This window comes from Triplophysa dalaica, chromosome 8, assembly GCF_015846415.1.
Source record: "Triplophysa dalaica isolate WHDGS20190420 chromosome 8, ASM1584641v1, whole genome shotgun sequence".
Taxonomy (NCBI): Eukaryota; Metazoa; Chordata; class Actinopteri; order Cypriniformes; family Nemacheilidae; genus Triplophysa; species Triplophysa dalaica.
In genome coordinates this window covers 14,951,279-14,976,839 of record NC_079549.1, presented here as the reverse complement: position 1 = coordinate 14,976,839, position 25,561 = coordinate 14,951,279, and the positions used below count along the sequence as shown (strand labels likewise).

Sequence of the window (25,561 nt, the reverse complement as noted above, 5' to 3'; positions counted from 1 at the left end):
ATTCACGATATAAAAACGTTCATCGTAATTTTCTATCAACATCAAGACATTTCAGTACAACATAAAACTCAAATAAAAAATAAATAAAATGAAAAATAATCAACAGGAAAAAATAGAAGAAAGAAACGAGGATTATAACCAAACCAGTTTTGTAAATTAAACATAGTATTACTTTTCCTTGAGGAGTACATTTAATATATTATGAGAGTTTTAATTCCTTTCTTACTTTAATTCATTTTACAGAGGGTTTCTTTAAAACATTTAAGTTCATTACAAAAACATTAATATTAGGACTAGAGCCTGTAACTTTACATTTGTGTATGTAATTTTTTCCCAAATAATGATAGTTATATCGCATCGCGTATCAAACTGGTCACGTGATTTTTAGCAAACGAGGCTTCGTTACGTCTTTACTGTTTCGACAAATCTCGACGACATTTCGCCACTAGGGGGTGTTGATCTGAAAGTAAACTCATAAACAAGTGTCTATAAATTATTTAACTGCAAATCAAGAAATAAAAACAACATAATTAAGAAGGACTATTTTTATGAATCCTAAGTAACGATGTAAGTAAAGACGCTTCCACCACGATTCATACCCAGACGGTAATCTCTCAGCGATTGTCTAAATCGTGTTTTACGCGCAAATGACCGCTAGGTGTCCCCGTGGAAACGGGTGTCGAAATGTTTCGAAGTCTCGACACGACACGGCACATCTGATTCAACTGTTTCACTGAGGCTCGCTCTGCCCATCACTACATAACGATGCCGTGGCTGGTCTTGAGTTGAACCGCGCGCAATAGGCGGGGTTTGGAGGATTATCAGCCAATCAGAGGGACCCACGACCAATGGGCATGATGTTTGCTAGCCTGACTGCTGTGCGAATGCTCAGCGTGGCTTTAGTTAGTTTATACATTGAATCAGTGATTTGACAGAGTCAAGAAAAAGAAAACATGGTTTCCATAAACCCAACGGCGCACAAATTACTAAATTACGTTCCCTTTTTACTGGTTTTGATTGATCTTCGATATGAAGGTAAGCGATCGGTTGTAATGGTGTTTTTTATAAGAAGATCAGTTGTAATGGTGTTTTTTATATGAAACGTTTTTTAACTAAGTGTTTAATAACTTAAAGTTCGTCTTTATAGTTATTCACATAGTATTAAGCAATAAATAATACATTCTTAAGACAAAGTGACTGTCTGGTTGTTTCAGGGTAACGTTACAAGATGTGAGTGAGAGAATAACAGCTGTTTAGATGTGCACACGTCATAGACACGGAAAAGACTGAAAAGACAAATCTGTCAAGAAACGACGTCAGACCTGTCAGACTTTTACATTTTAATAATGGCGATCGACTGCTGTCGACATACGATTTCTCGATGTAGCTTTTGAGATTTTACTTTGTGCGTAGTGTTGTGTGTAATGTATTTTGTCTTAAAAAAAACCTTTTAACGATATGGAAGCGTATTCTGATTTCCATTATAGTCTTTTCTTACATACTTTGTCTGTTTTTTCCATTTTCATGTGTATACTGTAGTGTACTTCGTAAGCTGTATTGTATTGTACTGGAGTTGTGTACTCGAGTAGAATCTACTGATTTTATGAATGAGACATCGCTTACTGTACTTACTTTACATCTAACATGAATTCCAGGAGTCAATTGTGGAAATGATGGTGGAGTTGAGAACCATCTGGAGATGGGGAAGAAGCTTCTGGCTGCAGGGCAGCTGGCTGATGCTCTCTCCCATTTCCACGCTGCTGTTGGTGAGTACTGTAACCTCCAGATCTAACATTTTAAATGCGATATTGCGTCCGACAACATTCACACATCTTTGTTACATGTATACTTATTGTTTTCCATGTGCCTGTCAAATGGATCAGATGGAGACCCCCAAAATTACATGGCCTATTATAGGAGAGCAACTGTGTACCTAGCCATGGGAAAATCGAAATCTGCATTACCAGATCTCAGCAAAGTGATCGAACTTAAACCTGACTTCACATCGGTAAGTAGAAAATGAACACGATTTGGTCTAATCCTGGTTTGTCGGTCCTAGCTGGTTCAAGAAGGTTTAGCTGGTCTTCCTACCTGGCCAAACCAGTGTAGTTGCTCTGACCACATCCATCTGACCCTCCCAAAAAAACAAACCCGCAGGTTTAAGTCGTTTTTCACCAAGTATGACTAACTGGGTTGAAATTGTAATTTATCAACACCAACAACAAGAAATGCGCCGCTGATCTTTTGCAATCCGCAGGCGAGGCTTCAGAGAGGAAACCTACTGCTGAAACATGGCAAACTTGATGAAGCAGAAAGCGATTTCAAAAAAGTGGTGAGTGACATTTGCATTGACACTGACAGACGATTATTCTTTATTAATCTGTGCAAAATCTGGAAAAGTATATGTCTGTAGAAGCATTGATATCATTTTTATCATTTGCATGGCTTTCTAGATCACATTACACTTCGATTGTGTCACCTAGGAGGAAACACAATATTTAATTTCTCCTGTTATTACTGTACGTCTCCCTGTAGTGCCACAGTGTTCCTTAAACATTGAAAATGTCTTTATATTCCCTCTTCAGGGTATTCTCGGATGAGTCAATTAGTGGAGTAATGTACTCAATGGAGGCATTGAGTACATTACCCAATGCCTTTGGGAGTGCAATTCTCCCAAAGGCATTCACTGAAGATATTTTGTTTTGGTTTAATAAGAAGATGAGTGCAGTACTTCCTGTTGCTGCTTCTGGCATCGGGCATTACCTGTTGGACTCATCAGTTTTTGTTCGTCTCTCATCCAGCTCAAATCAAATCCAAGCAGCAGAGAAGAGCAGGAGGCCCAGAGCCAGCTGAAGAAAGCTGATGAAATTCAGAGAATGGTGGCTCAGGCACAGAGCGATTTCAACCGCAAAGATTACAGCTCTGCCGTCTCGTACCTAGACGTCATCATCGATGTGAGTTATTCTGAAAGTCTCGCACAAATGTTTGTTTGATTTAGAGGTTGTATTTGCTTTAGGTGTCCTATGCTGCCCTTGCGCTGGGGTGGGAATAAAGAGATGATTGGATTGTGTGTATTGTTTTGGGAGGGCTCTCTGTTTGCAAATATGTCATGTTTGTTTGTTTTATAAGAATTAGATCACAAGCAGTATAAAGCAAAACAAATATTATGTTAAAGGCATGTGTGTTTTTGGAGGATCTATTGACAGAAATGCGATATGATATACTCAAACATGTCTTCAAAGGTGTATAAAGGGCTTGCATAATGAAGCATTATGTTTTTGTTACCTTAGAATGAGCTATTTCTATCTTCATCTTCATTCATGACTCAAGTCTCTGTTATTTACTGTCTCGTGATTTTCTTAGACATGTGTCTGGGATGCAGACTCCAGAGAGATGCGTGCCGAGTGTTACATCCAGCTGGGTGAAATGGGTAAAGCCATCAGTGACCTCAAAGCTGCTTCAAAGCTGAAAAGTGACAACACTCAGGCTTTCTACAAGCTAAGCACTATCTATTACAACCTGGGAGACCACGAGATGTCCCTGAAGTAAGACATGTGGTTATTACTAATGCATTGAGATTGAGAGTATAGTATATGTCTTATTGTGATATACAGAGGATGTGTTTTGAATGGAATTAGTTGTATTTTCAAAATAGCATATGGAAGAGCAGTATGTATTTAGTATGCAAAGTTTTTTTGTTGCATTTTTAGTAAACACATGGCTGTTTTGAGAAATGAGTCAAATGGAACTGGTTCTGTAAAAATACTCATAGGTCATGCAAGCCATGCAAATATACTGTATACAAGATAGCACAAAGAGTAGAACAGAATGCTATTTTGAATCTAGCCTAAATTTGGACTATGCCTGCCAGATCCTGGTCTAACAAACAAAATATCTTGTTTTGGTGTCCAGTGAGGTGAGAGAATGTCTTAAGCTGGACCCTGATCACAAGCAGTGCTTCAGCCACTACAAGCAAGTTAAAAAACTCAACAAGCAGATCCAGGCCGCAGAGGAACTGATCCATCAACAGCAGTACGTCACAATACCATTATATAAATAGCCTTCTACAAACATAAATTTAGACAAATTTATACTGGATTAAATGAATTGCCATATTGTGTAATTGTTTAGAACCTTTAAAATGATAGTTCTCCCATAAATGAAAATACTGTCATAATTTGCTCATCCTCTTGTCATTTCAAACCTGTATGACTTTCTTTTTTCTGCAGAACAAAGCGTAAGATATTTTGAAGAAAGTTTGTTACCGATACCGCACTGGCCCGCATTCACTTCTATTGTATGGACACAAAACCAATGCAAGTGAATGGAGGCCAGTTAACAACATTCTTCTAAATATCTTCTTTTCTGTTCTGCAGAAAAAAGGAAATCATACAGGTTTGAAATGGCAAGAGGGTGCGTAAATAAGGACAACATTTTCATTTTTGGGTGAACTAACACTTTAAGTAACTATCTTGGATATCTAACCACAAAAATAGACCACGCCCACTCTCTGCGTGTTTTCTGTATACATCAGTTTAAAGGATTTACAAAATGCTCCCATATTCATTATCTAAAGAACTAAGCTACTTAACACACCTGTTTAACACACCTCTTGAAAGATTAAGAATGTGTATTTACAAAATTAACTGGTTTTGATTTCCCAAATCTACAGGTACAGTGATGCAATTAGTAAATATGAAGCTGTTATGAAGGCCGAACCAAATGTTCCTCAATTATTACTTAACGCCAAAGAGCGCACATGCCACTGTCTGTCTAAGGTAAGAGTGAGCTCCCTGACCACCAGGTGGCGCTGTCAGCTACAGTTTACACTTCATTCCTGTGAAATATATTTGAATGGCGTAAATATGCTTTGCTCTTTTTTTTTTACAGGACCAGCAAACTGCCAAAGCCTTATCAGTATGCAGCGAAGTTCTGAGCTCAGATCCTCACAACGTTAATGCTTTGAAAGACAGAGCAGAGGCTTTGCTTCAGGATGACCAATTTGAAGAAGGTTGGTGCGGATTCACTGTAATTTCTGAATGTCTGAAAAATGCGTTTATAAAATGTATCTTTTCTTGTCTTGTTTTTAATCATGATTTTAAACAGGATGAAACATCAGCTAGACCAATATATTAAAATGTTATTTTAAAAGAAGTTGTCCTTACAATAATCCTAAATAATCTGTAATCAGCTCAAGGCAGACATATTCAGCCAGTGACGACTTGGAAAAAAATGATTTTATTTTAAAGCGTGGTGTTTAATATCCCCTTTGTTACAATTGAGCCGTTGACAGCCGTCGGTCCATTTTGGTGTTGTTTTTTAACATTGCTCTTAAAATAATTTGGTGGAATAACAGAATGTTGTTCTCCTGCAGCCATTAAAGACTTTGAGACTGCTAGAGAACACAGCGAGAATGACCGTGAGATCAAAGAGGGTATGGAGAGAGCGCAGCGACTCCTTAAACAGTCTCGGAAGAGAGATTACTACAAGATTCTGGGCGTTAAGAGGTCAGATATTAGATATTACAATTTGGCATATTTTTATTAGTATGGATGTCTAATATTCACTCTTATTAAATCGTGGTTGCAGGACTACCCAGAAAAAGGAGATCTTGAAAGCGTACAGAAAGTTAGCACAGCAGTGGCATCCGGACAATTTCCAGGATCCAGAAGAAAAGAAAAAGGCAGAGAAAAAGTTCATAGACATCGCTCAAGCCAAAGAAGTTCTAACTAACCCAGGTAAAATGTCTGGTTTTAAACCAGAATGTTTTTGCCTGGTTTTACTCGGTTAAAGTAACAGTTACAGAGCAAAAGTTATTCAAGCAGAGGATTTTATGCTGTCATGTTTGTCTTGTATCTCTGCAGAAATGAGGAGTAAGTTTGACCAAGGCGAGGACCCCATGGATCCAGAGAGTCAGCAGGGAGGAGGGCATCACCAGCACTTTTACGGAGGATGGGATCAGGGATCCAACCCTTTCGGTTCTGGACCTTTTAATTTCAAATTTAATTTTAACTAAAAAGTTTGGCTGAAAGGACATATGGAGGCTTGACGTGTCCTGGAATCAGCCAATGGAAACTGAGAAGCTGATCCCGCCCACATGCTTGGTTCTATCATCGAGTGGCTAAATGCCCATGTGTTGCTGTTCAGTGGTCAAGTGATCCCACTTGCTGACTGCCATTCTCCTTTGCAGAATTTGTGTAAAAGCAAATCTCTTTTAGGGATGCAAAAGCAACGTCTATGCTCACACGGACCTTTATTCCCAAGAATAGTTTGTACATAGAAAACAACTCTATTTTTCTATGAATCAAGTATTGCTGTAAATACTGAAATAAAGAGATATGAATGCTTATTTAAATGAACAGAGATGTGTGTCAATTTGCAATGACGCATCAAAATTGTACATCACACACTTAAATCCAGAAACTCAGAGATGAAATATTTTTGTAGGGTAGGCTAACGCGGAAGTAAGCGCCGGTTCCCTTGACTGAAAGGGTTTTCCCCATAGACTTTTGGAAGATCACAAAAAAGATCTGTGATTAACAAATGTTTACATGTTTTGTCTATCAAGATAATAGTTACAGATTAACACAATATGTGCTATTTTTCAAGCCTTAATACAATCTGTAAGTAAAATGCTAACATGAGGCTACAGACTACATCGTCACCAATCCTCCGACAACTTTCTCAAACTTTATTAAAATGGGTTCCCTGACAAGCAATTACTCCGCGAATGAATCCCGAACAATTATTTTAGATATTTGTGCCCATGTTGCTTTATTTCTGAGATTTATATGTGCGATGAAGTAACGTCCCGCCCTCGCTTTAAGCAACTTGTAAGCAACCGCCGTTTTAAAGACACGCAGGTTTAAAAAATCACAAGCGGGTTATAACCGGTGTGTTTTGTCCTAGATTAAACGTGACAGTATTAAGAGGTTTTGTTAGCCACGGACATTATTTCAGGCGATTTACCAAAAACCCATGCAAAAAACTATATACTATAGACTATAGACTTTGGGGCGATGGAACCGGAAGTCTAAAAATGCTAACTCTCTTATGGGGTTTGCACCCAAAAATGTATCCTCCCTGAGGAAAAAAATAATGAGATTGCAGGGGCAACTAGTGGTGAGGTTGCGAATTGCAACCAATGGCTCACTGACGCCACCCCTCCCTTTTGAATCACTAGAAAGATACAGGACTAAAGGGCTCAGCGTATAACATTTGAAATCGAAAAAGACCTGATTTCGAACTAAATCTGGTCCAAACGACAATTCGGTTAACTAGTGCGCCGCAGCAAACCAAACAGAACTTTACGGGAAAGTTTGTGGTTGGCCGGTAAACACCCTCGAGCCACCATTGGTCCATGGCCATTACGTGATAAGTGGGTGTGTTATGTAGCGCCACCCAGTCTGTGGGAAATAACTTATTTTATTTAGCTTTTACATCATATAAACCCCACCTCCAGAATCGAAGGGGTGTTGGATTGTTTGAAAGCACCATACCGTCTCTCAACATTTTCGAGTTTGGTTTTACCCTAAAATGCAGAATGAAAGTGCAATTTACCTGGACTATGCTGAGCCCTTAAAATGTTGTCACGTTTTCACTTCTTTGCCGAAGGAGATAATGTTTTTAAGAAAAACATCTGTAGATCAGTTTGTCCATTTAGGGCTATTGTTGAAACATCATGCCAAATTCCATGCAAGGGGACACGGTGTGTACTGTATGTAGATAGAAATAGCTTCATTGTGTAAGGATTCCAAAAACAGTCTGCCATAAATAACAGATTATCTCTCTCAGAATAAAAATATCACTTTATTCCTGAGAAAATCCACATCCTTGTACATTCAAGGCATTGTAACAAACGTTTTTATGAGAATATACACAGAACAAGGAATGTAAAAGCAAAAAACAATACACACACTAGCAATTGAGTGTTTGCACTAAGGTAGAATTTGATGCATCTACTTGACAGTAGGCTCGGATGACTAAAGCGGCGACTGCAATACAGAATGCATGTTCTACTCTGCAGTACTTAATGATTGCATGAATTTAGAGTGCAAATTCAATACATGATTTAATGGATTCATAAAGCCAAAAGACAGACACCCTTCATACTGTATGTAAACAATGACTTTGAAAGACAAAACATAGTGACAAAATACTGAAACAGTCACATGAAAGGCTTTGTGTAATATACTGCAAAACAGAACATCTGTAGTCTCGAATGGAGGAATGTCCACAGTATCAACATCATTTTTCCTTATAAATAATACACATATTTATAAAGCAGTGCCATTGTAAGATCACAGACTGGCTTAACATAGCTCACAACACAAATTCTTTCAATCTTTCCTGACAATGATACAAAAAGCTGTTGTGTAGTGTATTCACTCACCACAGTTTACATAAAAAAATCTGAAAGGTTGATCCTTCATTCAAAATGATATATACATCACCAAAAATGACATGAAGTTCTTTAAAAACGTTTATTTAGAGTATATTTCCTCAGTATTCTCTGAGCTGCAGTGTAACGGTTCGTTACGTTATAGAACACATCTCGGTACGGCTGTCGAGTTCAAGCATCTCATGAAGATCAGGTGCAAACATCCATCTCCCCTTAACCGCTGTAAGCACTCACCGCTAAAGTTCGTCCCGTTGAGTGCCTGTCAAAATACACATGATGTTAAGCAACTGCGGTGTAATGACATCACATTGAGTAGATGAACATAGATCTGTCATTTCTGGGTAAATTGTCCCTTTAAACATCAAAATACTGGGCTATATGACAAATGTCATTGTGGACACATCTTTAGATTGGATACTGCAGTTTAATATTTAGTGCAGCCCGAGTATAAAGACTAGTGTGGCCTGACAGTGTAAACAGTAGAGATGTCATAGATGCCACATTGATGGCGGCCTCTATAGGTTAACATGTGTATGACATAAAAAGTAATTTTAATGTATGCGCATACAAATCTTCAAGTATGTTTACAAACAGTGTGATAAAATTATTATATGCTTAATGTTGTGATGATAAAAATGGAACAGCATTGTTAATAATTGTTCATCATTATTGTCGTGCGTTCGTACCTGTGGGCTGCGAAGATGAGGATGGGCTTTCCTGTCGGCTTATTTTCTCCTTCTGCTCATTCACCTGCCTCAGAAATTGCTTTATCTCATTGTCGTACTTGGACCATTCCGTAACGATCCTTACTGCTGCACTTAGCTTGGGTTCTTTGGTCTTTGGGTTATTGCACTGCAATAAATCAACACAAAGCAAACCATCAGTTTTGGCACCAAAACACTTCCTTGAACGGCAGCCTGTTCAGCCTGTATCTGGAATGACCTTATTTCATTTCATGAACCCTCTTGAAGTGAAAATTGCAGACGCTGTTCATCTATAATAGAGTTTGAAATCAACACTTTAATGACTTGTGAGTCACAAAGCTCATTTTTACAACATAACGGCACTTTCATTGCATCATTGCCACAGGAAGTTGGGAAAATCGGAGGAGGAATGGGCCATGAAACTAAAAGCACATTAGGACTGAAAACTTCAAAATGTTTATAATCTATTACTAGAATTCTATGTAAATAAAAAAATTGGTAAATCTGTTAATCGTCTGCAGGGCAGATGCGAAACATGAATTTTAATTTTAGTCATAATAAACATTTGAATTAACTTGAATTTTTGTAAACACAAAAGGGTTATTTCATGTTAAATTAAATCATTAGGATTTTTTCGCTGTATAACAACAGAACATGATAAAAGAGATAAAAACTTTTTATAACACGTATACTGTATATTATGAAGAGTTTGGTTCCAAAATGAGATAACGCAGTTTAAAAAAAAAATCATGTGTTTTATTATGCTATCATGTTTTTTTATTGTGTTAGTTAGCTGTATTTATTGAGTTAAAATGGCTTAAATTAAAACAAACCAACTGCAGTTTGATTGATATTAATTGGAATACACAATTAAAAAACATGATTAATTTTATTTGAATGGAGTTATCTCATATCTCTTCATATATTGTAAATGGTTTATAATGTAAAGATGCCGAAAAAAACAAGAAACCCCTTCAAAATTATTTTCAGTTTTCCTGAATTCCAATTTATAGGTATGAGTGTATGTAAAATTAACATTTTTGTTTCATTCTGTGAATTTATAACAATATTTCTCACACATTTCAAAGAAAAACATTGTTTCTATTTATCTGCATGTATTTGCAGAAAATGAAAGCTTGGAAAACGGGTCAAAATAACAGAAAAGATGTTCTTTATTATTTCAAACCTCAAATACTGTAAAGAAAACAAGTTCATATTCACTTTTAAGCAATACAAGAGTAATATTTGTGCAAAAGTGATTACCTTGTTTACCATTTTATCAGAGTTTTTGTGTGTTGTCATGCTGTCAGTCTTTCACATTGCTGTTGGATGACTTTGTTCAAATCCAAATTTGTGCATATCCTATTAAAATCTAATTTAAATTATTTATTGAACTGTTTTGGATATTATCTTATTTGATTTCTATGGCAATGGCATGGAACGTTGAACTTCATGCGTCGCTGTGCAGACTGATCGGTGTATGACATCGCAATACGGCGAGAACGATTCCACAGCGCATTGCTCTGTGTCGCTCTTGCAGTATGATGATGTCATACGCTGATCAGTCAGAGCAGCGCTGCGTAGAGTCGAACACGCCTCTTTTTTCATAGCCACTGCGCTGGATTACCATGTCTCATGAACCTGCTACTGAAGTGGCTTTATTCAGTGCTCACGTCTCCACCAGCACACAGACAACAACATAGCAGCCTAACACATCTGCAAAGACGTCTGACGTGCTTACGTTTCAACGTGGCATGAGAACGCAAGACAAAAGGGCAATTCCAGCGTTCTGGACGTGACATTTTGCGTTATGGACGTGACATAAAACTGCTCAGAGAATGAATTTCTTACGATTATATTGAAGCATCTGTTTATATTTTACTGAACCCTTGTTGATATAGTCTAAACATCAAAAAATGTCAGTGTATGAAAAAAACATATATAAAAAAAGGGAAATAAACATGCGTTATGGATGTGACAAAAAAGACATGTTTTTTGGGATACAATTAACTTTGTAGGATTTCTATAAAATAAAATGCACATTCCTAAAGCAATTATACCCAATGAATGGAGAAGGGATGCCTCTTTATAGAACATGAAAAAGTTACTTTATATACATTTTCATGTGTCCATTTATGGGGAATATGTAGCGTTATGGATGTGACAATCCTGAAAATGGCACTTCCTGACTATGAAAAATCAGGCACTAAAAATAAAACAAATGCTATAGAAATTTGATGAGAGATCTCACATGGGTATTTGAACCACCACATGTTAAAATCTGTTGTATGGTTGACATTTTCACGAAATTGCCCAAAAGCTACTCGAATCCCATCTGAGTGGTCAGACTGAAACAGATTTCCAGTAATGCGATTTGAATAGAATTTCTAACCACATATCAATGTAGCCTGAAAAATCGGATTTTGTTTGATTTTTTAATGTTCAAACTTGCTAAATATGATCGGATTTCAATCGGATATGCAGATAAAATCAGATTGAAGTGACAGTCTTAACAACGGCTTCAGGTTTGATCTTGTTGAAATTCAACCGACACTGTAACTGGAATGGCAACAATACATCTAAAAATGCTGATTGAATGAACATTTCAAATGGTCTCTTAATTTTTTCCACAGTTTTACAACTGACTTATGCTACTAGACAGCAGATAGACTTGCAGTTGTCCATGAATGAATGAACCCTTTCGGTAAGTCTGAATAAAAATAAACACACACACCCCTGGAGCTGAACAGTTAATGGCTAAACTTGGTGTATATAAATGAGGTGAGCGTTTTGATAAGAATGACATGGTCAGCATTCTTGGAAATGTGAGTGAGAGAACAGCAGACCCGAGTCTGTACACTGAACTTGTTCACCGTCTGCTCAGTAACCGATTTCTAAACTCACACCCATTTCCGTGACTACAGTCTCTAATGAGACATTTCCCTCCCCACCTCGCAGGAGCAGCCGGCAGGGAAGGAGAAGGTGTAAATGAGACTACTATTTTTGTCATTCTGTGCATGTGTTAGCAATAGTGGGAATGAAGGAATCTGGATACGTTCAGACTGCAGGCACTTTAACCACACATCACATTATCAGGTTTTCAAGGTGCTCTTTTGCAAAACTGTACCAATCAGTCATGGATTTGTCTCTGCTAAAATGCTTATCTGTACCAAACATATTGTTGAGTTAAGCTTGAGGATTTAAAATACCTAAACTCTGTAATGTAAAGAAAAACATGCAAAATCAAATAACTTTATTTAAATGGTCAGCCACAAATAAATTCATGGTTATTTTTCGAATGCTTTGCAATAGCACATTTCAAGATGACATTTCAGCTCTAGTAAGTTGTTAGTTTATCTTCAATATATACTAACCAGATCTATGGTCTTGGCAGTCTTCTTGGATCTGTCGTCACACCAGGTTTCGCACCATAGCCACTCCTGAGGTAGGGACTTTATGGCTACTTGATGAATCATGTTGTTGGGAAGGTCCTGTTACAAAAGAAACAGTATTTTATCTGCAGTACTTCTCACATTTTTTTCATTTTATACTGGAAGTGTCCAGTGAAGTCAGGCACGTACCTGGTCCAGGTTGGATAGACTATTGGGATCTTGGCTTAAGGCTTGATACTGTCCTCTGAGCCTGTCTCCAGCTGCTATCTTTCGGAATTTCTTTAGGTCCACCACATATAATGCACTGGAAAGTCCACAATTATTGAATACATGTCGAAATCATTTTTAACAATGAACACATAGTTAGCGTTTTAGAGAAAAGTGATATTCTGTGATTTCAATGATTTGTTTCTGTTGCACCTGATGTGGTATCTTCTGTGTCCAAGATGGGATGCCCAGTAGCCGGTCTTCCAAAACCGGTAACCATCCATCTCTTTTCGGCTGTCGCAGAATGGAGTATATCCATACGGAGCGCCCTCTAGATCCAGATCTCTCAGCTCCTTCAAATCCGCCCTGACAATCTGAATATAAAAGTCATTATTTACTCACCCTATTGTCATTTCAAACCTTTATGGCTTTCTTTCTTCGGTAGAACACAAAAGAAGATATTTTGATGAAAGTTGGTAACCAGACCGCACTTGCCGTCATTCACTTCTGTTGTATGGAGCATTGTGTTAAAAACGCATGGTTGTGGGTTCATACTTAGAAACAAATGTATAGGATAATGCAATGTAAGTCGCTTTGGATAAAAGCGTCTGCCAAGTGCATAAATGTAAATGTAATGACTTTATTTCTTCTGGAGAGCAAAAAACAAGATATTTGGAAAAAGTTTGTTACCGATACAGCACTGGCCCGCATTCCCTTTATTGTATGGACACAAAACCAATGCAAGTGAATGGAGGCCAGTTAACAACGTTCTTCAAAATATCTTATTTTGTGTTCTGAGAGAGAAAGAAAATCATACAGGTTTGAAATGACAAGGGTCATTAAATGATGACAGAATCACTTTAAAGGAACAGTTCACGCAAAAAATGCTCCCCATTGACTTTTCAAATAGGAAAACCATTAACTATGGTCAGTGGGGACCATTTTTGGGTCAACTTTTCCTTTAATGAGGTTAATAAATATGATAATTTAGAAAATTAGACACAAATTTGAAGTTATATTTGTTTGACATAACACACGATGAAGTGGGATAATAAGAACCACAACGTTACAATGTTTAGCTTTTCGTAAACTATTTCTTAAACTAATATTCAGTGTATACGAAGCAGATTGCTATTAACTCATTCTGTGGGTAGCCATGTGTAAGTTCACCTGATCAGCATCAACAAAGATGATCTTGTCAACAGCCAGAGGAAACAGCACATCCAGGAAGAGGATCTTATAACCCCAGATGATGCGCTGCTTTTCTGTCTGCTGGTGAAGCCAGCGAGGCCACTTATACTGAACCAGTTCATACTGGAAACCATACTCCTTCGCCATGTGCCCAATAGTGTCCTGTACAAATACATAAAAGGCATTGGAATAAATGTAATTTTACTTTATTATGCTCATCATGACAATCTATTTATTTTAGGTTTGATGTTGGTGCATGCAAGTTCTGGCGTAGGCAGGCTTTTCACCATCAGCATAAAGTTTGATCCACTTTGCAGCTTGTTTTGGCCAAGAACCGCCCACTCAGACAGGAAGAGACCGTCTGACTGACATGTAAAGTGACCGACTAATGTTTTGTTATGCGACAAATCTACAATCTCAGACACAAGCAGAAGATTTTTCCTTTTGGGCGGAAAGCTTTCATCTTTAAAACTGCTACTTGTCAGGAAATGGAATAAATTGTGTATTTAAAAAACATTATACTGTGTACTTTAATTTTGGTTATATACAGTATGGTCAGATTTATCTTAACATATAAACAATACTATGTGCAGTAAAGTACATCACATTATAACCTTAAGTTGTCACATGAAGGGCTATATAAGTCTTACCTTGAATGAGGGTGAGAGGTAGTTTTTGAGAAACCAGAACTTGACAGGGGTTGTCGTGTGTTGAAGGACAGAGAGCATCATAATTCTATAACAGGAAAAGAAAGCGGCACAAGGAACGCTAGGATGATATACAGAGCTGACATGACTCTGTGTCAGTGTGTTTTCATACACGTGGGTGTCTTACCTAAGGAAACGCTCGTATAAATGTCCAGAGGCCACAGAGAAGATGTTGAGGACATCTTTCTTCTTCTGGTCTCCTTTGTCCACATTTGGGACACCTGCAAAGCTGTAAAACACACAAACTTCTATTAAAACCTTGACCAGATTAAAGTCAAAATCAGAGTACAATGAAATGAATCCTGTGATGTACTTATTCTGTCACATTTGCAGACACAGCATCAGAGCTGTTGTGCTGTGTCCTGTGAATGTAATGACAGGAATACGTATAATGTATATATTGCCGGTGTCAATATCTTGATAGTTTATGCACAAATAAACACACTGACAAGCATTCATACACATACAAAATTCCAAAATAGTTTTTGTAATGCTTTTACTCAACTACACTATAACAGCTACACAAGAAGCATAAAGTTGAATAATAAATAATTCCTAAAACGGTCCACTGGTTAAAATGGGTCAGTGCTGTGCTTCAGGCAGAGTTGTGGAAATTGCAAAGTCTCTCAGTCAGAAAAAATCAGGTTTAAACGCTAAATAGCTTCAATAAGCACCTCAATTTAACGAACAAGACCGGGCATTGCCTTTACCTAACCAAACAATCTTCATAATGTTTGCAATCTATGACATACAGGTCTTCCGAAAATGCATCTTTCAGGAATAATTGAACATGCATGAAGTTCATTGAATAGAAAACAAAATATCAAGAATGTAGAACTAACTCGACATTGTTATGTATATTAACGGTCCAGTGTATGAAATTTAGTGGCATCAAGAGGTGAGGTTGCGAATTGAAACCAACGGCTTACTCCACCCCTCCCTTTTGAAGCACTACGGTGGCTGACAAAGATATCACCACGCTTTCACTAAGGAGAAAACATATTTATGAAACGTGCTCTGTAAAGCAGTTTGTTCATTCAGGGCTTCTGTAGAAACAACATGGACAATTCCGTGTAAGGCGACTTGAAGTGTATTTGGATAGAAATAGCTCATTCTAAGGTAATAAAAACATAATGTTTCTTTGTGTAAGGTACACCTCTTAATAAACCTCTGAAGACACAGTTATATATATCATATTGCATTTCTGTCAATAAATCCTCCAAAACATTTCACGGCACCTTTAGTTGTGCCTTGAGTGTCCAAATTCATTGTACATGTGAGATATTGTTGGAAAAGGAAACTAAGTAACCCTTCTCACCAAACATCACTTTTCAGAATCTATAATAGGAGTTTACTAGATTAAGACAAAGCTTAAATTATTAGACTTAATACTTTACATATAGATGACAACTCAACAGAAAATATATGTTATGAAGATGATCAGATTCCTAAAGACCTCAGCCTACATCCCTGCCACACAAAAATCAAGAGCCATCTGTAGCTTTCAACAACCACTCTAGCCAAGATCTCACCTACTGCTGCCTCTGCATACATATTCACATTAAAGCTGTTTTTTTATTTGATTTAAATAACTAGCTTTACACCATGAAACAGCCTATAGCTTTCAGAGCTACATACTTTCAAAATACAGTGAGGTTTGTCCAACAAACGGAATCAGGGAGATTAAACTGCTGAGTAAAAACAGAGGTTTTCAAACAACTTTGCAAACCTTTCCAAAATCAAGCCCTTCACTAAACCAAAGTCAATGAAAGACAAAACTGCTTACAAACAGAAATTCTTCCATCTCATTCACTTGAGACCGAAAAAGTGCAACAAAATGTAGAGATTAAGGTCCCTACCTTTTCTCCAAAGAACTCCACACACTTCACAAAGACAGCAAAAGAGACAGATCACAAAATTGCATTAACAGAGCTGTTAAACACCAGAGCCCACAAAGATTATAGTGTTTTCAGAATAATAGTCTGCAGAACGTACATTTTCAAATATGCCAAAATATCTACAGCTCATGTATGTAGAAAGAAATGTTCAGAAAAACAACAGATGTGCAATTTGTGAGGAAATTTGCAGCCATTTACAAGCACAGATTGTAGGGGTGTGACGAGATGAGACACGAGTCTGCTTTCACGAGAATGAGATATAGACTTTTTTAAAGAAATCCTCAATGATGAAATATATATAGGGGAAAAATTATTTTATTGACCTTTAGAATACAAAATGCAAAAAATGTAGGCATTATAAAATCATCTTGTACTTTATGAAACAAATTTAACTTCTATTTTAATGAATTATATTATGCAGTGATAAACAATATGTAAACACAGCTAAATGTTTTATCACAAACTCAACTGACAGATAGTAAATTCAGAAAAAAATGATGCTTTGTTTTGTTAACAGGTGCAGCTTTTAGTAAAGAGCTGTGTTTTTTTTTTTTGTTATATGCTTTTTGAATAGTGCTCGAGTTAGCAGAGGTGGCGATCATATCACACTGTCAATCCTCCCTCCTCCACTGACTAAACCCTCATAGCCTCCAGACAAACAGTTAAAACTACATAAACACATCATGTTTTATGCTAACGTTGCACATATGTAACCGTTTTTGAAGAGGTTTGCCTGTGAATGAATTTAAAATAACGTAATAGCACTCCGAAAGTGCTGCTGGCAAACTGTGGTAAACGCTAGTGCTTAATGCAAAGGCACTGCAGACGCGCGAAGGTTGAAACCCATATCTCTAGTGCGTGTTTGCCTAGAGAAACCATGGGAAAGTAGCGCAGTGGGATGAAAAATCACGTAATGAATAACTGGGCCTTTGTAGCGAGACTAATCGGATATCGCGAGGCAAATCGGATCTCGTCACACCCCTAACAGATTGCATGCAGGCTTATTCACATATGCAGAGTTCTTGCAAACTATCGTTCTGCTAATGCAACACCATCACTTTGAGAGGATTTAAGCAGCGTTCTCAAAGCCTGTTTTCCAAAGTACCACATAAAAAGTGATAGTAAACCTCCAAAGTTTGGCCAATGTGCAGCACAGACTTGAGGTGACACCCGTTCCAAAGCCTGATGAGCTACGGTATACAGAAAGCATCCTAACAGTCTGAAGTCAGAAAAGACGTAACAACTCTAGTAACAGCAGTGGTTCTTAAACTGTCCTGGTCATACACCTCTTTAAACCTATTAAAAAAATCTGTTTCCCCCCACAAAACATAATTACAGGCGTGCCCCACACTTTGAGAACCACTGAGTTATAGTGTCTTTTACAAACATCACACATGCAGCACACTCCACCTGAAGCACACTAGAGACTCGACTAATGCTCACAGCTGATTCCAACAGAGTTGCTATGCTAATGCCTTTTAAAGGAGACATTTTTAATAATGAGCTATTTTGGCTAAAGTATGGTATCTCAGAAGGCAGCCGATTTTGCCGTTTACCATTTGGAATAGGCTTTGTGTCTAGAAGGCATGTATAATATATTTTAAAATGCTTTTTAGGCAGGCAGCACACTGGGTTTTGCAACGGAGCTTAGTGTGCAGCCAAGTCCGACTCGCCTTGTTATGGAGTCCCACAGCCCTTTGGATTCAGTTTCTTCACTTAGCAGATCTTCATTGAGTTTGTCTGGTTTCTTTTGAACCTAATAAAAAAAATAATAATAATTGTTCACCTTGGTTGGTGTTGAACAGAGAAGCATATAAAATGGACAGTCATGAATGGATCGAGTGCTACTGTAACTCAAACACTTACTCTCACTTTGATGATCTTGCTGTGGAAGCTGTTAAGTACCACGATGACATCACCAGCATCGGCAGGAGAGTCTGTCCCATCATGCCTAAAACACACGATATTCACTGAATTCTAAAAAAAACTAGATTTCAACTTGATTTGAATCTCCCGAGGGAAGTGCTTCAGAGCTTGTTAGTGGTGACAGAAAAATGTTAAAAGTTGTAAAATCTGTAAACGTAAATGCAGATGAATAGAGGTAGCATATGCTTTATGCTAATATGCTAAATAGTTCTTTTAGAATTTATTGCAGAAAATGAAGGAGAGGAAGAAGCGGAAGAGGGAATAGCTAGAAACATTTGACTGACCAGTTTTTGTTTAAAGTTTAAAGAATGAGGTTAAAGGTAAAAAGATCTGATAACTTCAGGCCCTTTAAATGAAACCCCGGATCCGTTAGGTTTCACTTTCTAAGCTAAGAATATCAGTGAACTACAAACTGAAACACTGTCTTTCCTTCTGTTTAAAAGTCAGTAGTGTGTGTGTGTGTGTGTGTGTGTTTAAGATTCACACAGACACAGTTGGTATCGTTTTGTGCCAGACCACAGAGTGTATGAATAATCATACTGACAGTGTGAAAAATGACACTTTCTAACATTAACTTGCATGAATGAGGTATACATTTCTTTACAATACTTTTAAAAGAAGCCGCAACTGTGCTGCCATAAAGAACTCTTAAAACAGGCAGACGCTTGACATTGAGGAAATATATTGAAGATGACATAAACAGCCAAAACCCATAGTTTCAAATGCAATGCATTTCTTTATCTTGAGCAATATTTGAAGACAAAACACTCACGCTTGTATTTGATATATGTCCTCGGAGCGGCCTTCACGCAGCCTCAGGATACAGGCGCCTGGGTTGGCCTTCAACTGGAAATAACCCTGTTTAGCACAGAGGACCAGTAGACTTTAATACCAGGACAAATGTGAAATAGTCTTTATATAAATGCATACATTATATTTAAAGCTGCAATCTGTAACTTGCCTCCCTATCGCCTTGATTACTGTAAATTTGCATGCTATTTTGTAGCAAAATTTGACCTTTAAGTTAAAATGATAAATTATTATTATAAGGTTACCTTTGTGAATGTCAATTTTTGGGAGGATCTATTGACAGAAATTCAATATAATATACATAACTATGTCTTCAGAGGTGTACAGTATAAAGACCTTAAGTAATGAAGCTTTATGTTTGTATTACCTTAGAATGAGCTACATACACTGCGGGTCCCCTTGCATTGAATTGGCCAAGTTACAGTATTTCTACAGTAGCCCTAAATGGACAAACTGTCCTACAGAGCACGTTTCGTAAAGGGAAAACATGATGACATCTTAGTCCTGTGTCAGCCACCGTAGTGCCTGAAAAGGGATTGGGTGGATGAGCTGTTGGTTGCAATTCTCAACCTCAGGTGCTGGATTCCGCTAAATTTTGTACATTGGACCTTTAAGTGATTTTACTTCATGAAAGTTGCCTTGATAAATATTTTTCAGCTTTAATATTTGTAAATTGTGGTAACCGTTTTATAAAAGCAATAAGGTAAAAGCAGCCGTGCTTTATTGTAAATAAATCATGGCTGTATAAATAAACATTTTAATTTAACCGTCATGCCCTGTTGGCTTCTTTAAGATGATTTTTTTATATGTACACCACTCATTCCTTCTCATCTGTCTTTTCTCTAAGATTGATGTCTCCAAACTGGTCCAATACCCCTCTCAATGTCTTCCAAGTCATCTCTCCAATACTCATATACACAGAGGCATAAATCTTTCAACATTGGCATTCCACAAAATTCAGGCAGGCTCCGGTTACCCCAATGCTAAAAAAACCTCCTCCTGTTTGGCTACATCAGATTCTCCTATCAACCCACTCAGAAAAAGACATTAGCAGTATTGCTATGTGTTGCCTTCCTGCACTTCTATTATCATTTTTATGTTGCCTTGGATAAAATGATCTGAAAAATGTAATTGTTCTGGTTTAATTTGGCCTATCAGAACCTAAACAGAACATGAGGGTTTACTTAAAAATCACAGAACATTTCTTGTCAATAACGATTCTTTGTGGTAATTGAATTCAACTTGTATTAAACCAAGAATATTACCCCCAAAATTAGATTTTGTTAGAAATCACAGATTCCTGAAGTTATAACTCAAGACCGGGGGTTCTCAAACTGGGGGCAACAAGATGGATCCAGGGGGGCCACAGATTTTGTGGCATTTTATGAAATATAGAAATTTACCATAGATTATATGCAATCAAACATCAGAAAAATAAGACCACCAACCAAAAAAATTATGTTCCAGCATTGTTTAATTGAATATGTTTTTGGTTTAATTATTTTATTAAGGGGGTCGCAAAGCGATGCACTGTACACAAAGGGGGCCTTACAACAAAAATTTGAGAACAACTGCTCTAGACGACAGAAGATGAGAATGAACTCACCAAGTTGGCCATGACGATGGTGTCCTGCATGAGGGGTTCGCGTCTCATGCCCAGTGTAAACTGAAGTCCTCTGGGTGGCTGACCTGTGGACAGGTCAAAACAATGACCCTCCAAGAGCAGGTACTCCAGTTCGTACTCCGCGTTCACTACACCGCTGACCTGAAAACAGACACGACACGATTCTTTTCTTTTTATTACAAACCACTTTATTTATCCACACCTGTCTTGCCGATATTAAACAAGCTTCTTTCCAAAGATGTTTGGCTGATAGGGACAGCATTCATTCGGTTATAATGAAACAAATAAACACAAAACTGACATAAAATGGGAAATAAAAAATAAAATAGCGAAATTACAAAGAACAGAATGCAATAACAAGGAACCTTAAGATAACCACAGCCCAAGATGAGGAGAAGCAAAGGGAATGTAATAAAACAGAGCGACTGGCTACAGTGTGTTTATATGACTATAGCATTAAAGTGGAGAGTAGTTATGTTAGATATTTCTTCAGAAGTTTAGTGTACATCTCATTTGAACAGTGTCATGTAAATCTGCATTATCTAGATCAACCATGTAACCGTATCACCAATGTTAAAGCTAAGACCTAGATATTTGTATCACTATCCAGAAAAGCTAACAAAGTTACATTTGTTCAAAACTTTGCACTTAGACTCAAAATGTATACCTCCTGCAGGTGGATGTTGTCAAGATCATACGGGCTCCTGACCGCCTCAACCATCCAGCTCTCCGGGGTGATCATATTGAGGGTGAGCAGAAGGGATTCTGGGATTTCAGTAAAGCGAGCCATGGGGCCAGGGGAAAGAGAGTCGTTGCCAAAGAAGGAAACATCCGACTCCAAAACAAATCGATAAAAGCTGCAAGAATAACAATAACAGATATTGATGTTATATGTGATTTGTGGAAATTGCTGTGCATTAGTAATATTCAAACTGAATACTTCTAATCATGACTTCTTTAGGAACCAAGTATAATGTTTTTTATATTAAAATAAACTTAATTGGATTGCAGTAAAGTCAGCATATGACTGGGTTTGCAAAATGAATGTCACATCTAAAACTGTGTTAAAATTCAATGTGAAATCCATCTCATCACGTGTTAATGCAGATGGGCCATCTTAAATTAGTGCTGTTGTGCCAAAATACATTTTATCACCTTTTTATATACTTAAATGAAGAGTTCATAAATGAAAAGTGTTCCATTTAACTAACAGTAATATTCTATACATGACTCTATACATGAGAAAACATTGAGCTTTATCAAGACATTGATATAAGAAGCCCCTGACCACTAAACGCGGTCCACGTGTGCATGAAAAGAAAAAGAAAAAACTGAGAATCACATTGTGCATTCTAACCTGCCATTTAACATTTGAATGATTAAAGCTATAAAAACCAGCATTAGGAGAAGCACAAAAGCAAGGTGATATCTGCAAAACAGCACTAGCTCTTGTATGTGCTCTGTGTGTTTTTGTGTTTGTGTGTGTGTGTCCCTCGAGTCTCTCACAGCTGAAGTTTAATTAAGCTCTTGCTCTCACCTCTTCAGGGGCATCTCAGACAGCTTGGCTCGACAGTTCATGAACACCTGCACTTTCATATTGACCACTTGACCAAGCACCTGCCGCACACACAGAGGAGACGCGCCGGTTATTACCCACACACAACAAACGACAACATTCAGGAGAGAGGGTTCAAGGCCAAGGTCCAGGTCATGCTCTACAGAACTGTGTCGACAACAGCCTCTCGCTATTATTTTAAAGATCCTTAGAGGACGTATTGTAATACGTCAGGGACTTGGCATGTTATGGTGACCAGAGTTTTTCAATGAATGCCAAAGCTGCAGGCAGCCCTAGTAATGAATCACAGCACACCGTACACTCCTGCCTGAGGTGTGATAACATTTTAATTGTTATGCTGCTTGAACCACGCACCCTTGCAGACTCGACGACAGAGAAAATGTACATACAATCAGTAAGGGAGCCAACTTCTGTGCATCTCTGCTGAGAGGATCCACGATTGCGACAACGTCATAGAAGACCTCATCTTCCCGCTGGGCTAGATGAAGAACGCTGTTACAAGATATAGCAATAAATGTCATTACATGTGATACATGTTGTGTAAGTGAAGTAACAGATATGGCCAGTAAAACAAGCAGAAATGCATGGCAGAAATAATTGACAGGATCTAATCAGAGCCACGGCAACCCATATGACTGATAGGGGTGGATGGGTTAGCTTTATGTAGGGATATGTGGGTGACTCACATATTTATTAAGCGAGAAAAAACTGATTCAATTAGTGAATAAGCAATTGCTTATTTGAATATTTCATTGAAAACAAGCAACTTAGACATGGCCACCTGACATCACCATTAGTGATTAGTGATTTGGCGCTGTTGGACTGAACACTTGTATCTACAAAACTGCAACTTTACATGAAAAAAAAGTTTTTTTCAATCTGGTTCTCTATGTTACGAGGTGGCTAATGCGTATAAATTCACACAATGTGAATTGTACAAAAAGATACTATTATTAGAAAAGAGCAATCCTGAAGACCCTCCCCTAACCCCACCCCTAAACTGGGCTGGGATGATATATCACAATTCACACATTATACCTGTCTAGGGTGATTCTGAAATCAGAAAGGCTTTGATTCTGTGTTATATGAACAGCTCTTACGTGAACTACAACTCTGTGATCAGTAGAAGTCCTGCTCAATCTAAAACCACAACAAGATTGAGTCATTTATAACACGCATTTATAAAAGCAACACTCGTCAAACATCATCATTATAAATTAACGTTATTATCATGAAAATACATCAAAAGTTTTCAAGATGGGCGAAAGAATATGCCCATTGGCATTTCCAGGAACTACATGAGCTTCTGTGCGAGAGCGCCCTCTGGCTTTCGGATTTGGCTGCATTCAACCGTAATTCGTTGAGAAACTCGGTGTACAAATAGTACGATATATCGTCCCAGCCCTACACTAAACGTATTGTCCTGGCTTGACAGCAAGTCATATTAAAACGTGCGAATAAAATTGCACAAATTCATATGAATAGATTATGTGCACAAGCGTAGCGACGAACTTCCGCTGTCGCTGGAGTTGGGATAGCAGTTTCCAGTTTGCGAGTTATATTAAACATGAATTACCTTAGCAAAATCCCCAGGGACATTAGAAAACGGCAGGTTATTAAAGTAACAAGATGTGACCCTGGACGACAAAACCAGTCTTTAGGGTCAATTTTTTGAAATTGAGATTTATACATCATCTGATTGCTGAAGAAATGAGCTTTCTTTTGATATATGGAATCAATAGAAATATATATATTTGTTAGGATAGGACACTATCTGGCGGAACAACAACTGTTTATAAAGCTGGAATCTGATGGTGCACAAAAAGATAAATATTGAGAAAATCGCCCTGTGAAGTTGTTAATCTGAGGCACTGTAGAGGCCATACACTCACGGAAATAAAGTTTTTATACATTTACAGTAGGAAATTTATAAAATATCTTCATGGAACATAATCTTTACTTAATATCCTAAATATTTTTTGCATACATTTTTTTTGCCGATTACTAAAAATGTTCATGTGCTACTTAAGACTGGTTTTGTTGTCCAAGGGTCGCAGATTATAACTGTTGGTTTAAATCCTAGCTTCACCATACACTAAAACTCAGTTTCTCAGCTTTCCTCGACATCCCGACTTCTGGCAACAGCGGAAGTTCGTCGCTACGCTTGTGCAGAAGGGTGTATTAACCACCTTATAAAACATCTACAATTTTCCCAAAATCTAGAGTACAGTAATAAAGTATTCCAGCAAAATGAGCCCATACCAGAAAAACCTTTGTTTTAGCACTGACCTGTGCTTGTCTTTCAGAAGTTTGACATCTTTTCTGGCCTCTCCCTTAGGTGCTGCACTAAGGAGGGCATCCACTTTCATGACAAGATCACTGGCCCTGTAACGTATGACTGATTAGAGAACAAACATAACTCTAGACTTGTTTTTGAAAGAAACAAATGTGTACTTTTGGGCGTCCAAGTTCATCTGCTTGATCTTGGATTTAATCTTTTCCGATGAAGTGCGCAGCGTGATCTTCTCAAGCAAATGGAAATCATCCACGCTGAACTCTTCTTCCTCAAGTAGACCCAGAATCTAGAAAATACGTTAACCATGTTATAGGTGAGGGAATAAATTGTGCGAGAAAGCAAGCAGATCAAGACAGATGCAGAGAAAAGAGACAAATGAGACATGGGGGGATCATTAGGTAAACACTGCATCCATTTAAAGCGTTGTTTATTTTCACACGTTGGGTGCATTGTTTTAGCACTCAACTCGCTAAACGGATTATGTAAATTACATAACTGCACAAATGGCCAACGATTTTGTGCTGAACGCAATTTGAAAGGCATAATTCCTGACCTTGGAAGAAAGTCAATCTGGACAAGAGTTGTTTTGTTTACTCTTAAGCGCAATAACGGCAGAACATTAATATTATCAGGCAAACTGCACATTTTGTGCTATACAAATATTGATATATATCAAAGACTAATCACTGTAGAAGAAGTTATGTTTGCACAGTAAATCCGACGACAGTTTGAATTGTTTCTACAATCCTCAGAACGGCTCTATGTCTACATGAAAGACGTGGTAATCTGTATGCATGTGAACAGCAGACCATTTTTAATGCAAATCAAA

The 25,561-nt window shown here is 37.7% G+C and overlaps 2 protein-coding genes across 3 annotated transcripts in view; one reads left to right on the top strand and one right to left on the bottom strand.

Moving 5' to 3' along the window:
- The first annotated feature begins 860 nt into the window (after nt 1–860).
- Nucleotides 861–6,359, top strand: dnajc3a (DnaJ (Hsp40) homolog, subfamily C, member 3a). The gene is made up of 12 exons (XM_056755935.1): nt 861–1,035; nt 1,656–1,766; nt 1,884–2,008; nt 2,258–2,332; nt 2,802–2,954; nt 3,364–3,545; nt 3,913–4,032; nt 4,673–4,778; nt 4,891–5,011; nt 5,375–5,507; nt 5,590–5,738; nt 5,865–6,359. Exons 1-12 carry the CDS (start codon nt 954–956, stop codon nt 6,014–6,016), a joined length of 1,509 nt encoding a protein of 502 aa, XP_056611913.1. The 5' UTR covers nt 861–953; the 3' UTR covers nt 6,017–6,359.
- Nucleotides 6,360–7,790: 1,431 nt separating this feature from the next.
- The window catches only part of uggt2 (UDP-glucose glycoprotein glucosyltransferase 2), a 36,308-nt gene continuing 18,537 nt past the window's right edge, over nt 7,791–25,561 (bottom strand). For both annotated transcript variants that reach the window (XM_056755235.1, XM_056755234.1), the window contains exons 24-40: nt 24,891–25,018; nt 24,726–24,821; nt 22,826–22,928; nt 22,398–22,477; nt 21,528–21,717; nt 20,843–21,001; nt 19,199–19,284; nt 18,367–18,451; nt 18,174–18,256; nt 14,730–14,831; nt 14,546–14,630; nt 13,875–14,057; nt 12,918–13,078; nt 12,687–12,801; nt 12,480–12,596; nt 9,088–9,253; nt 7,791–8,660 (exon numbers count right to left, since the gene is read on the bottom strand). In XM_056755235.1, the coding sequence (XP_056611213.1) occupies nt 8,638–8,660; nt 9,088–9,253; nt 12,480–12,596; nt 12,687–12,801; nt 12,918–13,078; nt 13,875–14,057; nt 14,546–14,630; nt 14,730–14,831; nt 18,174–18,256; nt 18,367–18,451; nt 19,199–19,284; nt 20,843–21,001; nt 21,528–21,717; nt 22,398–22,477; nt 22,826–22,928; nt 24,726–24,821; nt 24,891–25,018 (1,962 nt within the window). In that variant the 3' untranslated portion in view covers nt 7,791–8,637. The remainder of the gene's footprint in view (nt 8,661–9,087; nt 9,254–12,479; nt 12,597–12,686; nt 12,802–12,917; nt 13,079–13,874; nt 14,058–14,545; nt 14,631–14,729; nt 14,832–18,173; nt 18,257–18,366; nt 18,452–19,198; nt 19,285–20,842; nt 21,002–21,527; nt 21,718–22,397; nt 22,478–22,825; nt 22,929–24,725; nt 24,822–24,890; nt 25,019–25,561) is intronic.